At 46.7% G+C, this 14,394-nt stretch overlaps 1 protein-coding gene across 2 annotated transcripts; it reads left to right on the forward strand.

Annotated features, from left to right (window-relative positions):
- The first annotated feature begins 536 nt into the window (after window positions 1–536).
- HAX1 (HCLS1 associated protein X-1) lies at window positions 537–3,969 on the forward strand. Of its 2 annotated transcripts, none has more exons than XM_008155750.3 (7): window positions 537–697; window positions 1,214–1,473; window positions 1,656–1,843; window positions 3,036–3,087; window positions 3,233–3,339; window positions 3,466–3,556; window positions 3,703–3,969. In XM_008155750.3, the coding sequence occupies exons 1-7, from the start codon at window positions 645–647 to the stop codon at window positions 3,792–3,794; spliced, it is 843 nt and encodes a 280-aa protein (XP_008153972.1). In that variant the 5' UTR covers window positions 537–644; the 3' UTR covers window positions 3,795–3,969. The 2 variants fall into 2 exon arrangements, with proteins under 2 accessions (XP_008153972.1, XP_054567791.1); XM_054711816.1 differs by having other exon boundaries at window positions 625–697; window positions 1,170–1,473.
- Window positions 3,970–14,394: the final 10,425 nt, after the last annotated feature.

The raw sequence follows: 14,394 nt of genomic DNA on the forward strand, positions 1-14,394 counted from the left end.
TCCTTTATGGTTATGACAAGCTCCTTAGCTGGAGAGATGAGATTAAGTGCATGTGTCCCCATGTCTAACTCTATTCAAGTCTGGGGAATTCAGTACTAAAGGAGTTTGATAAAATACTTTGTCCATCCCACTTAGACTTCACTGAGGTCAGTCAAGAAACAGGTCCGAAGAAGGGGCAAGGTGGTTTCAGATGGAGGACTGGTCGTCCACGGATGTGGTGAACCGGCGGTGAGGGTGGGCGTGGGACCGGTTCATTTGTGCGGATGGGCTGCCGTCCGGCGGCTGTATCGGCACCAGAGATCCCTTTTTGGAGGGAAATACCTTATTGGGCCGGGTTGGTCGGCAAGAAGGAGAATTGGCTTAGGAGACTGGTGATCATCGGAAGATGAAAATTCAGGACGCCCACTACCAGAAAAAAACGACTGCTGCTGTGAAATGAAAGCCTTTCGAATTTGAGAGGCCCGCCTGCCCCGCCCCCTCCGCGTCCGGCTTACGGTCATTTTACGACAGGGTGTCTATCGCAGGTTTGCTTTCCGGCAGCGTGAGCTGACTCTTCGCTCAATTTCCGACGGCGTAGCGCAGGCTTTCCTCCTGGTGTGAATGGGCCTCAGGTGGGATTCGGAGGTTCGAGTCCCAATACGGGAATGAGCCTCTTTGACCTCTTTCGGGGCTTTTTCGGCTTTTCTGGACCTCGGAGGTGAGAATGGATTCGGGTCGGGCAAGGGAGGGGGTTCTTCTGAGGGGAGCTTGACCTCTGACACCCTATATTTGGAAAAACATCCTCTATCTCCACTCCTTCAACTCGTGGAGAGAACAGAAGTCACAACATTGAACACTCACCCCGCGACGGTAACCAAGGCGGTCGTTAGGAGGAAAAGCAACAGCTTAAGCCTTTCTCCAATCGGGGGTGATGCAACAGGGCCTGGGCGGGGAGACAGTGGGGCTTTGGGGTAGAGGACAATGAGCGAGTGAGCAGGACCTTGGGAGAAGGGAGGGGCTGGGAGACACGGAAGGAAAGCCGAGGGGAGGTGCTTGGGAGGAGTCGCGAGGTGAGGACTACCTGATTAAAAACAATACCCCGATGGCCAGTCTTCTACTCCTCACATCAGCTCCCCAGACACCTGTTCTTGTTCCGCTTTGCCACCCATGAGTTGATTTTATGGTTTAAGGAGTGAGTGCTGAAATTTTGGTGGCCAATCTGCCTCCACCCCAGCCACAGAGATCCCTTTTTTGGAGGGATGACTCGAGATGAAGATGAGGATGAGGATGAAGAAGAAGGAGGAGCCACCTGGGGCCCTGGGAGCTCGAGGTTTGAGGGTCCCCAGCCCCCTGAGGAATTTGGCTTCGGCTTCAGCTTCACCCCTGGAGGAGGGATGCGTTTCCACGACAACTTCGGCTTTGATGACCTAGTACGGGATTTTAATAACATCTTCAGCGAGATGGGGGCCTGGACCTTGCCTTCCCGTCCTCCTGGTGTGTGGCTGCCCCTGAGGGAGAACCTATGGTTTCTACTGGGTTGGTGGGTGAAATAAAGAGCCTGCAGAAAGTAGTTGGGGGGGTGGGAAGTGTGAGAAGACTGATAATTTCAAGGGGGATTAAAAGATCCCAAGTCCTTTCCCTCCCCCAGCAGCCATACACTTGCCATCTTCCTGCAGAACTTCCAGGTCCTGAGTCAGAGACATCTAGTGGGAGATTGCAGGAGGGACAGACGCTTCGGGACTCAATGCTTAAGTATCCAGACAGTCACCAACACAGGATCTTTGGGGGGGTCTTGGAGAGTGAAACAAGAACTGACTCTCCAAAACCAGCACCAGACTGGGGCTCCCAGAGACCTTTTCATAGGGTGAGTACATCTGAGCCTGAAATGAAAGCCTGTGGGAGACACCTACTAGAGTGCAAAACTAAAATCCTTGTTGGAATCTAACATACTTGGGTTGAAATACTGGCCCCCCACTAAGTGTATTTATCTGTTTCCTATATTAAGCTTCTTGTAGTATTTTCTTTGGGGGGAAATAGGAGTTCTGCTTTTTCTTTTAAAAAAAACACACACAGCCGAAACCGGTTTGGCTCAGTGGATAGAGCGTCGGCCTGCCGACTAAAAGGTCCCAGGTTCGATCCCGGTCAAGGGCATGTGCCTTGGTTGCGGGCACATCCCCGGTAGGAGGTGTGCAGGAGGCAGCTGATCGATGTTTCTCTCTCATCGATGTTTCTAACTCTCTATCCCTCTCCCTTCCTCTCTGTAAAAAAAAATTTTTAAAAAAAAAAAAACACACAAAGGAAACACTGGTCTGTGTGATTCTTGGACAAGGCAGGATTATTGGGGGAGGTCAGGAAAGTTAGTTCATTAAGGCTTTTTTTTTTTTTAATTTACCATCCCCACTTATTTTTTTTATTTTTTAATATATATTTTATTGATTTTTTACAGAGAGGAAAGGAGAGGGATAGATAGTTAGAAACATAGATGAGAGAGAAACATCGATCAGCTGCCTCTTGCACACTCCCTACTGGGGATGTGCCCGCAACCAAGGTACATGCCCTTGACGGGAATCGAACCTGGGACCCTTGAGTCCGCAGGCCGATGCTCTATCCACTGAGCCAAACCGGTTAGGGCCCCACTTTTATTTTTATATTTCAATCCTCACCCAAGGATATGTCTTTATTGATTTGAGAGAGAAGGGGAGAGGAAGAGAGAGGAACATCAATACTGGTGGGTTGCCTCTGCACACATCCTGATGGGGGATCAAACCTGCAACCTGGATGTGTGACCTGACCCGGAATCGAACCCAAAGCCCTTCATTGCAGGGGATGACACTCCAACCAACTGAGCCACACCAGCCAGGGCAGAAAGGCTTTTTAGGTAGAAGGATACATAAAACAGCTAGGAAAAAGGGAGAAGGAATAAATAAAGCGATCTTGAATAGGATTATCTCTTCTGGGGAGAGGTGGTTTTGGAACTTGGGAATATTTTGGGTTCTGTGACTCCTCAAGTTTCAGATTGAAAGATGTCATTTCATCTCCTTTGGCTTCTTCTGCAGTTTGATGATATGTGGCCTGTGACCCCCCATTCTAGAACCAAAGAGGACAAGGGTGAGTCTGGAGAGGACATTTACCAGCCCTCTGTTGTTCTTCAGAAGTTCTCTCTGTTCTCTCTCCCTAAAGTTTCTTCCTGACACACTTGTTCCTTCTTTCCCTCAGACTCTTTCTTTCCTGTTTCTTCTCTCTGTCCTTCTAGATCTTGATTCCCAGGTTTCCCAGGAGGGCCTTGGCCCAGTTCTGCAGCCCCAGCCCAAATCCTATTTCAAGAGTGTCTCTGTGACCAAGATCACTAGGCCAGATGGGGTGAGTTGGGGAGAGAGGTAAAAGGAACTGTGGCTAAGGATGTTTTGGACAGAGGGATCTTTGTAAAGAAACCAGGGACCTCACCTTTAGTGATGTTAAGGATATTTGTGGGGCTTTCCCTTGTAGACAGTAGAGGAACGCCGGACTGTGGTGGACAGTGAGGGCCGAACAGAAACCACAGTAACCCATCAAGAAGCAGATGGCAGTCCTAGAGATGGTAAGTGAAGAGTGTGAATCAAAGTGATCCATCTTTTAATTCCTTGGAAAAGGAAAACCCTTACTCTTCTACCTTTTAATATTATTCCCATCCTTTGCCTCTGCCTAGCCACTTAGTGTGTCTGTGTGTATCACTTTCTTCCTTAGATCCGGAATCACCAACAGCTCCAGGCCTGGATGATGCCTTTTCCATCCTGGATTTATTCCTAGGTCGTTGGTCCCGGTCCCGGTCCCAGTAGCCTTGTTAACCCTCAGAGGCCTTCATGTTCTTCCCACCTCCCACCCTTTTCTCACCATCAGTGGGCTTAGCCTCTCCTCCTGCCACCTCAGGCCTTGGTGTGTGGGACAGTGAGTTGGGGGCATGTCAGTATGTCATTCATGCAAACTGACCAATAAAACCTTTATTTATGCTAATTTCTTGGTCTTGGTTTTGTTAAGGTTGTTCCACTTTCTGGCACCATCCAGGGTTTCCTAAATTATCTTGGCCTAAAACCTTCTTCTTGTTTCTTAATTTTTTGTTCTACTTCCAAAACCTGATTCGATAAGTAAAGATCAGGTACCAGTAGAAAATAATTTTCCTCTTGGAGGAGATAGGGTATGTAGAGATAATTCCCAAGAGAATTTCCAGACATGGATGCATCAGATTCCAAAAAAAACAAGAGTGCTTGGAATTGTAGGGGAAACTGCTTCCCTTGGTGTGGGATCACTTTGATTGGCTAGCTCATGGGATAATTTAAGGAACTACATGGGCAAATATTTCTTCCTTTACTGGTATGCTCTTATTTTTTTATATATGTTAGATAAGCTATAATTAAGCACAACATTATGGATCTTTTTCTCATTAGAAAAGTTTTTAGCACTATGGCTTTGAGGAGCAGATCTTCAGATTTATTTACCTCTTTCCTCTGGAAATCCCACTAAAATGAAAATAAAGGTATTTTTCTAAAGAGGTATATAACAACAAAGGAGAGGAAATATAGTAATGGAATTTAGTCTTTTCATTCTTTGTTATCTTTTGATTTGTTGTAGCCAAATTTATCTTTTCACTTACGGTTGTTATTTATATTTTTAGAAATCTCTCTTAACCCAAGCTTAAAAGGATACTCTCCTTTATTATCCTCTACGGGTTCTGTAGTTTGGCCTTTTACATTTAGGTTTTTAAATCCACCTGGAATTTATCTTCCTATATGATACGAATCAGGGAACCAATTTTATTTCCATTTGAAAACATACATAGTCATATATATGTACAAATATTACAAATACACATACAGATAACATATATCCCTGTGTCTTTCTATTCTCTCCCTCTCTCTCTCTATCCTACCTTATAATAGAGAAACATGCAAATTGACCGCACCTCCGCTATGCCCATGATTGGGCCTGCAAGAGGCTGGGGGCGGGACTCCGGGTGGCCTATCCGGCAGTTGAGAAGACCAAGATGGCGGCGCAGAATCCTCATAGTTCCGGGGGTCGCGGGGCGCTCCCCGGGGGTCCCCGGGGCCGATCGCCACCCGGGCGGGCGTGGCCGGGCCCAGCCAGCCGCTCCCGTGGCTGGGGTCCCTGGGCGATCGCCACCCTGGCCTAAATGGCTGGTGCTGAGAGGGATCAATGGGGCCGGTGGAAGGAGCGGGTGGTAGTTGACCACCAAGGGCATCTGCAGCAGCCGGATGCAGAGCTCGGGTCCGAGTTTTCCAGGTTGGCCTCCGTGGGGTCAGCGTCGCACCCATAGTGGCCGAGTGGGGTAGCTGGCATCGCAGCCCCAGCACGAGGCCAGCTTCCCAAGCCAGGCTGCGGAGGGAGGGAGGGCCTCTGGGCTGGGAGCACTCCCCCACCCCAGTGGACAGAGCACAGCGAGCGAGCAGCAGAGAGCTACTAGGGGTGGTGGGTGTGGTGGCCTGGCTTCCAAGAGGCTAGCTTCAGCTGCTGTGGCCTGCGCTGAGGTGGCTGGTGGTGGGGGCAACTGCGGGGGCGCATCCGAGGCTGGGGCACTGGGAGACGTGGGACTGCAGCCCAGAAAGCGAGGCTCCGGAGGACCTGGTCACCGACCCCCGGCATTGAAGCCACCTCCTACAAGATGTATCCTAGCCTAGGTGTGTGGGAAGCAGGTTCAGGAACCTCTCCCTTTGCGGCGCCAGAGCCCAGGCCTGCCAGCGCCCCAGAGGAGACCCCCGCCAGGATCGGGGGCTTGACTAGTCTCTAAACCAGGGCGGCCATTAGCCCAGGCCTGCCAGCACCCCAGAGGAGACCCCTGCCAGGATTGGGGTCATGGCCAGCCTTCAAACTGTGGCGGCCCCTAGCCCAAGGAGGCCTCCTGGCCGAGGACGCCTGAGTCTGTTCTTGACCTAGGGCCGGGCTCTCCCCGCAAGGGACTCAAAAGCCGCCAGAGTCTAACTGCCAGTCTCTGGGAGTGCATCCACTGTCCACCAAAAAGTAGGGCCATCAAACCATTCAGTCTCAGTGCAGGCACAGGTCCGTGGCTGACGGGGTGGAGGCCAGACCAAAACAAAACAGCAGAAACATCCTGCCCACCTGGGCGGGTACTGCTGTAGTCCACGTGGCCTGGGCAGTGTAGAAAGCGCTACCTTCTCCCAGGTCCTGTGCTGGCACCGCCACCTCGCTCACCCTCAAGCCCCCCTGAGTCCTGACAGCAAAGTGTGTGGGGCATTCTGCAGGAGTTGTGCCGTTCTGGGTGCTTTTGCCCAAAGACACACTTTAGGATGAATTCAGAGCCACATCTCATTTCCCATGAGACTGGAAGAACCATGTAAAAGGATTTTGACAAAAGCTTTCCACATCTCTTTATTCTTTTGAATCCATAAAACAACCTTAAAAAAAGCATTCGGGCCACCTAAGAAAGAATGCACTTTCTGGCCAGAGCACGCAGGATTCTTTTGCCCAACAGGTTAAAGGGAGCAGAGCTGGCATAGTGGGAATGGCCCTGATGCCCTATGAGGAGACCGGGGGAATGGGGTTGCCGAAATTCCATAAGCCTCTTGCCACCTTCTCCTTTGCAAACCACACCATCCAGATCCACCAGGACTGGAGGCAACTGGGAATCACAGCTGTGATTTGGGACATGGTAAGCAAATCTTGAGGGGCCTCTGAAAACATCTGCAATTGATTATAAGACTGGTCTTTATTTAAAAAGAAATAAAAGAACAGCTTTGTTGAGATATAACCCATATACTGTACATGTCACCTAAAGTGTACAATGAACTGGTTTTTTAAAGTAAATTCAGAGTGGTACAACCATCACCATGCTCAATTTTTAAATATCTTCATGACCCATCCCCTCCAAAAAAAAACTTCTATCCACTGGAATCACTTTCCTGATCATCTTCCCCAAAATAGATTGCACTTTAAAGGTGGGTAAAGGAAAGTTGAGAGAAGTTAAAACACTGCACAAAGGATATTGTAAGATGACAAAGCCCAAAGTGAAGATCATGTGTTTTCTTTAAAAAATATATATTTTTAAAATTTCAGAAAGGGAGAGGGAGAGAGAGATAGAAACATCAATGATAAGAATCACTGATCAGCCGAAACCGGTTTGGCTCAGTGGATAGAGCATTGGTCTGCGGACTGGAAGGTCCCAGGTTCGATTCCGGTTAAGGGCATGTACATTGGTTGCTGGCACATACCCCGGTGGGGGGTGTGCAGGAAGCAGCTGGTCGATGTTTCTCTCTCATCGATGTTTTCTAGCTCTCTATCCCTCTCCCTTCCTCTCTGTGAAAAATCAATAAAATATATTTAAAAAAAAAAAAAGAATCACTGATCAGCTGCCGCCCACAGGCCCCCTACTGGAGATTGAGCCCGAAACCCAGGCATGTGTGCCCCTGATCAGAATCAAACCTGGACTCTTCAGTCCACAGGCCGATGCTCTCTCCATTAAGCCAAACTGACCAGGGCCATGTGTTTTCTTCAAGTTCTGCGTGGTTGTAATGGTCCCCAAATCTATACTAATAAAAGGGCAATATGCTAATTAGAGTGGTTGTCTTCCGGACATCTTTCCAGACAAAGCCGCAGTGGCTACAAAGGCCAAGGCTCAGGCAGCCATAACCAGCTGCAGTGGCAGCAGCATTGGGGTTATGGGGGTGGTGCCTCCAGAGGGAGGCCAGACTGGGGGCCAAGGCACAGGCAGTTTGGGGTGATCAGGCTGATAGGGGAGGGCAAGGTAGGGGCAATCAGGCTGGCAGGAGATCAAGGTAGGGGCGAGCAGGCAGGCAGGCAGTGGGGTTAGGGACAATCAGGCAGGCAGGCAGGTGAGCGGTTAGGAGCCAGCGGTTCCGGATTGTGAGAGGGATGTCCGACTGCTGGAAGTTGGACATCCCCTGAGGGGTCCCAGATTGAAGAGGGTGCAGATTGGGCTGAGGGGCACACCCCCCCACCCCCAGTGCACGAATTTCGTGCACCGGGCCTCTAGTATATATATAGATATATATCTATACCTATAGATATATATCTGTGGATATATTCTGTAGATATACAGATATATGAAAGGCTAATATGCAAAGTGTCCCCTCGGGAGTTTGACTGGGAGACCGATTGCTCACTATGACATGTGCTGACCACCAGGGGGCGGCACAGAATGAAGGAAGACCCCAGCCAGCAGCCGGAAGGCCCTGATTGGCCCTGATCTCTGGCCAGGCCTAGGGGACCCTACCCGTCGTGCATGAATTTCATGCACCAGGCCTCTAGTATGTGTGTGTGTGTGTGTGTGTGTGTGTGTACATACATAAATATACACACACACACTTTATTGATTTCAGAGAGGAAGGGGGCGAGAGATAGAAACATCAATGATGAGAGAGAACCATTGATCACTGCCTCCTGCACGCCCCCTACTGGAAATTGAGCCCACAACCCAGCCATGTGCCCTGGGACTCGAACTGTGACCTCCTGGTCCATAGATCCACACTCACCCACTGAGCCACACTGGCTGGACTCTATTCTCTCTTATTAATCTAGTAGTCCATCTTTGTGCCCATATCACACTTTTTTGTTGTTGTTGTTAATCCTCACCTGAAGATATATTTTCCATTGATTTTTAGAGAATGGAAGGAAGGGAGGGGGAGATAGAGAAAGAAACATCAATGTGAGAGAGACACATCGATTGGCCCTTGACCGGAATCAAACCCTTGACCGTTCAGTCTGGGAGCTAACGATCTAACCACTGAGTGAAACTGGCTAGGGCCATTTGGTTGATTCTTGTATGTGCCCTGACCAGGACGAAGCTCTAACCAACTGAGCTTTGCAGCCAATGAGCCATATCACGCGTTTGAATACTATAGTTGTATTTAGTAGAACAAGGGCCTCCCACCTTTAAAAAAAATAGAATGTAGTTGATTTTTGTTGTTGCTGTTGTTAATCCTCACTGGAGGATATTTTTCCATTGCTTTTAGAGAGAGGGAGGGGGAAAGAGAGGAACATGGATGTGAGAGAGACACATTGATTGGTTGCCTCCTGCAAGTACCCGACTGGAGTTGGGGATCAAACCTGTGACCCTTCTAACCACTGAACACACCGGCCAGGGCTATGATTGATATTTTTGATCAGCCTTTTAGAGTACCACCGTAGGCACAAATGGAGCCAGAGATTACCAGACATCTGTGAGCAGCCTCCAGCAAGAAGGATGGAGATTCATACAAACAAAAGAAGCAACTTGGAAGTAACAGACTATCCAGAAAGATGAAAATTTAGCAAGAACACAAATCTTGCCCTAACTGGTTTGGCTCAGTGGATAGAGCATTGGCCTATAGATTCAAGGGTCCCAGGTTTGATTCCGGTCAAGGGCATGCACCTTGGTTGTGGGTACATCCCCAGTAGGGGGAGTGCAGGAGGCAGCTGATCGATGTTTCTTTCTCATCAGTGTTTCTAACTCTCCCTCTCCCTTCCTCTCTGTAAAAAATCAATAAAATATGTTTTAAAAAAAGAACACAAAAATAAAATAAATAAAAAATAAAAAATAAATAAAATTAAAAAAGAACACAAGTCTTTAATGTCCTTAGGAACATGAGATGATATATCCCTAAAACCAGAACAGAAGGCTATAAAAGATAGACAGGCCCTGGCTGGTGTGGCTCACTTGGTTGGGTGTTGTTCAGTGCACTGAAAGGTTGCCAGTTTGATTCCCAGTCAAGACACAGGCATGGGTTGCAGTCCTGATCCCTGGTAAGGGGCATGCAAAAAGCAGCCGATCAATGTCTTACTCTCACATAGATGTTTTTCTCTCCCTCTCCTTCTCTATAAAAAAAAAAAAAGAAAGTTAATGGAGCATTGCCTTTTTAAATACTAAAGGAAAATTATTTCCATTCTAAAATTTTATACTCAAGTAAACTATGATTAAATGTGGGGGTATAATAGACACCTTTAGACATTAAAAGGGTATTAGCAAAAACGTATACGATCAAACCTCAGTTCTCAAATATCTCCCATCTTGAACAATTCACTTCTCAATCTGACAACCCTTTCATGCTGATATGATCAGTGACGTCTCTCTCAAGCGACACAGGAGAGAATTATCAAGTATGAGTCAGTTTACCGCTAAACCTCGGGTTGTTAACATCTCAAGAAATTGTGCTGTGAATATTTTTGGTTTTTTTGCTTTTGTTGCTGCTTATTATTAAATTTTTATTTTTTTTACTGTTCATTTCCTTTTTGTTAAACTTTCATTTACATTTCATGCCCTTTTTGTTTTTAATGTGTTTATAGATTAAATAGCACATTAGACATGTACTGTTCATAAGAGATTAAAATGGGATAATTGGCCCTAACCACCCAGGTTCGATTCCGGTCAAGGGCATGTACCTTGGTTGCGGGCACATCCCCAGTAGGGGGTGTGCAGGAGGCAGCTGATTGATATTTCTCTCTCATCGATGTTTCTAACTCTCTCTCCCTCTCCCTTCCTCTCTGTAAAAAACGAATAAAATATTTTTAAAAATGGGATAATTGGGATTCTGGAACCAATTAATTCAATTTACATTATTTCTAATGGGAAAAAACGATTTGGTTTTTGAACAACCTTTCAGAATGAATTAAGTTCAAGAACCGAAGTTCTACTCTACTAAACATTATATTTAATGGTGCTTTTCCAACTAAGATTAGAAATACAAGATATCTGCTCTTACCACTGCTATTCAACATTGTACTGAAGTTTCTAGCTAGAGAAAGACATGGTAAGGAAAGGAAGAAGTAGAACTGTATTTATAGGTACCATGAGCTTATGTGTAGAAAAAATATATAAGGAATCAACAACAAAAAAATTACTAGTAGCACCGGCTGGTGTGGTTCAATGGTTGAGCATCAACTCATAAACCATGTTTCAGGTACATGCCCAGGTTGCAGGCTTGATCCCCAGTAGGGGATGTGCAGGAGGCAGCCAATCAATGATTCTCTCTCATCATTGATGTTTCTATCTATCTTTCCCTCTCCCTTCCTCTCTCTGAAACCAATAAAAACATAAAAAATACTTTTAAAAAATTACTAGCAGTAATAACAGTATAGCAAGATTTCAGGATATAAGATAAATTAAAAAATTGGCTTTTATTTATTTATTTATTTATTTTATAGAGAGGAAGGGAGAGGGACAGAGAGCTAGAAACATCTATGAGAGAGAAACATCGATCAGCCACCTCCTGTACATCCCCCACAGGGGATGTGCCCGCAACCAAGGTACATACCCTTGACCGGAATCGAACCCGGGACCCTTCAGTCCATAGGCCCACGCTCTATCCACTGAGCCAAACCGGTTTCGGCAAAAAACTGGCATTTTTTATAGGCAACAATCTATGAAATTAAAGGAACAGTTTCATTCATATTAGCATAATAGAGAATAAAATAATTTTGAAAAAGTGCAAGAGCTGAACATTGTAAACTATAAAAATTGCTGAGGTAATTAAAGAAGATTTAAATAAAAGATATGGAACACTTAATATTGTTAAGGTAGCAATTCTGCCCAAATTTATCTATAGATTTAATGCAATTTCTATCAAAATCCTAGCAGATTTTTTTGTAGAAATGGACAAGCAGTTTCATCTGTCCCTACCACTAGTTAACTCTGTTCAGTGTACCCATTGTTTAAAACTGGGTGACTCATCCTGCCACCTGGTTGTTCAGTGCCTCGTCTGATGGTTGCTTTCTAGTGGGCATTAACCTGTGATACAAAGATCTTCCTACTTCAAGGCTACTCCTGTGTGGAATCTCAGAGGGAAGGCGGGTGGGAAGAGATCAGCCATCTATATGCATAACCCATGGACACAGACAATAGGGTGGTGAAGGCCTGGGGCCGGGGGTAGGGGTGGGCTAGAAGGAATCAATGTGTGCGGAGCAGGGGGGCATATATAATATTTTCAATAGTAAAGGTTTAATTTTTTAAAAATATATATTTTATTGATATTTTACAGAGAGGAAGGGAGAGAGAGTAACATCGATGAGAGAGAAACATAGATCAGCTGCCTCCTGCACACCCCTCACTGGGGATGTGCCTGCAACCAAGGTACATGCCCTGGACCGGAATCGAACCTGGGACCCCTGAGTCCGCAGGCCGACTCTCTATTCACTGAGCCAAACCGGTCAGGGTTTAATTTTTTTTTTTTTTTAATACTACTCCTAGCCTAAACCGGTTTGGCTCAGTGGATAGAGCGTTGGCCTGCAGACTGAAGGGTCCCGGGTTCGATTCCGGTCCAGGGCATGTAACTTGCTTGCGGGCACATCCCCAGTAGGGGGTGTGCAGGAGTCAGCTGATCGATGTTTCTCATCAATGTTTCTGACTCTCTATCCCTGTCCCTTCCTCTCTGTAAAAAATCAATAAAATGTTATAAAAAAAAAAAAAAAAGACTACTCCTATAGGTCCATTGACATCTCATCCTCAGACCTTCTTGTCCTTGATCTTCACTTTGAAGATAAGTGGAGGCTATTTGATTTCTCCCCTAGATTAATGTAATTAATTCCCAGGTCTACATACATTACCTGTTAAGGACCTTCTCTCCACACCAAGTGGATGACCAGATGTACTGTCCAGATCTCTTCACTGGGAGGATTTTTCCCTCACCACTGGGGTTGCCGTGTGGCAGTAATAGTTGGCTTTTATCTGCATACCAAGCTTACACTTTTTCCTTCTCTGATTCCCTCTCACAAGGGATCCTTGCTATGGACTGAATGTGTCCTGCCCCCCAAATTCATGTGTTGAGACTTACTCTCCAATGTGATGGTATGTTGAGGGAGGGCCTTTGGGAGGTGATTAGGTCAGGAACCAGATCAGTTCCCTGATAAAAGTGACCCAGGAGAGCGCTCTCGCCCCTTCGCCGTGTGAGGGCCCAGCGAGAAGATGGCTGTCTATGAATCAGGAAGGGAGTCTTCACCAGCCACTAAGTCTGCTGGCTCCTTCATCTGGGACTTCCCACCCTACCAGCTGTGAGAGATCCATTTCTGTGTTTATAAGCCTGTGGTATTTTGTTATGCCCACCTGAGTGGACTGAAACCATCCCCAAAAGGGTCATAGGTGTGAGCAGAGGAAGAGGTGCCGGGGTAAGAGGTGAATGATATGCGAGTCTGGGCTGCCTGCTTTTCAGCTTCTTGTGCCTCTGACTTTCAGCTTATGCCAGATCCCAAAGATGCCACTTCCGTATAAAAAGTGTTCTGCCTGGGCCCGGCCTTCCTAATGACATGGAGGATCTGACAGGGTTCGGTTTGTGATGGGCAACTCTGGCTAGTTGGTCATTTGATGAACAGTAGTCAATTGCTCTGTCTTCATTGGAACCCAATCACACTCCAAGAATTGATGTTCAAATGGTATGTATTTCTCGGCTACAGCTCCCATGGCTTTGCTCCAGAGCTGTAGGGGTCTGCATTAGGGCTTGCCGAACCATCTTTCCTTCCACGGATGTCTTAGTCTCATAAGGTGTGTGGAGTGCATACGGCTGCAGAGACTTTTTTTTTACTTTTGGTCCCACTTCAAAGTTGACAGCCTTTAGTGTCAGCTAGTGAATTGGTCAGCGTTGTATTCTCTCTCTCTCTTTTTTAAATCCTCACCAGACGATACTTTTCCGTTGATTTTTAGAGAGAGTGGAAGGGAGGAGGAGAGACAGAGAAAAACATCCACGTGAGAGAGACAATCGATAGCTTGTCTCCCATACACACCCCAACCAGGCCAGGGATTGAGCCTGCCACAGAGGTATGTGCTCATGATTGGAATTGAACCTGGGAACTGAACCTGGAATTGAACACTGTTAGCCAGTGTCTGCTGGCTAACACTCTATCCACTGAGCCAAACCTGCTAGGGCTGGATTTACTCTTTGGTTAATTTTATGGTAAATCACTGCCACCTGCCATGATCTATTCCGTTTTTGTAGGAGCCAAGCTGTTGGTATAAAAGGGCCACCTCTCCTGTAGTCTTTTTTTTATTATTATTGATTTCAGAGAGTAAGGGAGACAGGGGGAGAGAGAGAGAGAGAGAAACATCAATGGATGAGAGAGAATCATTGATCGGCTGCCTCTTGCTTGCCCCCCATTGGAGATCGAGCCTGCTACCCAGGCATGTGCCCTAGTCAGGCATCTAATTATGACCTCCTGGTTCATAGGTCGAAGGTCAACTTCTGAGCCTGCCTGGGCTCTCCTGTAAGTCTTTGAGAGTGGTGCTAATCTCTTGCATTTTCCTAGGATATGGTAGTTTTAGATTTTAATTTCATAGAGGAAGGGAGAAGGGAATGATGAGAGAGAATCATTGATCGGCTGCCTCCTGCACGCCTCCTACTGGGGATTGAGCCTGCAACCCGGGCTTATGCCCGTGAACGGAACCGAATGCAAAACCCTTTAGTCCACAGGCCAGCACTCTATCCACTG

The sequence above is a fragment of the Eptesicus fuscus genome, chromosome 22, assembly GCF_027574615.1.
Source record: "Eptesicus fuscus isolate TK198812 chromosome 22, DD_ASM_mEF_20220401, whole genome shotgun sequence".
NCBI lineage: Eukaryota > Metazoa > Chordata > Mammalia > Chiroptera > Vespertilionidae > Eptesicus > Eptesicus fuscus.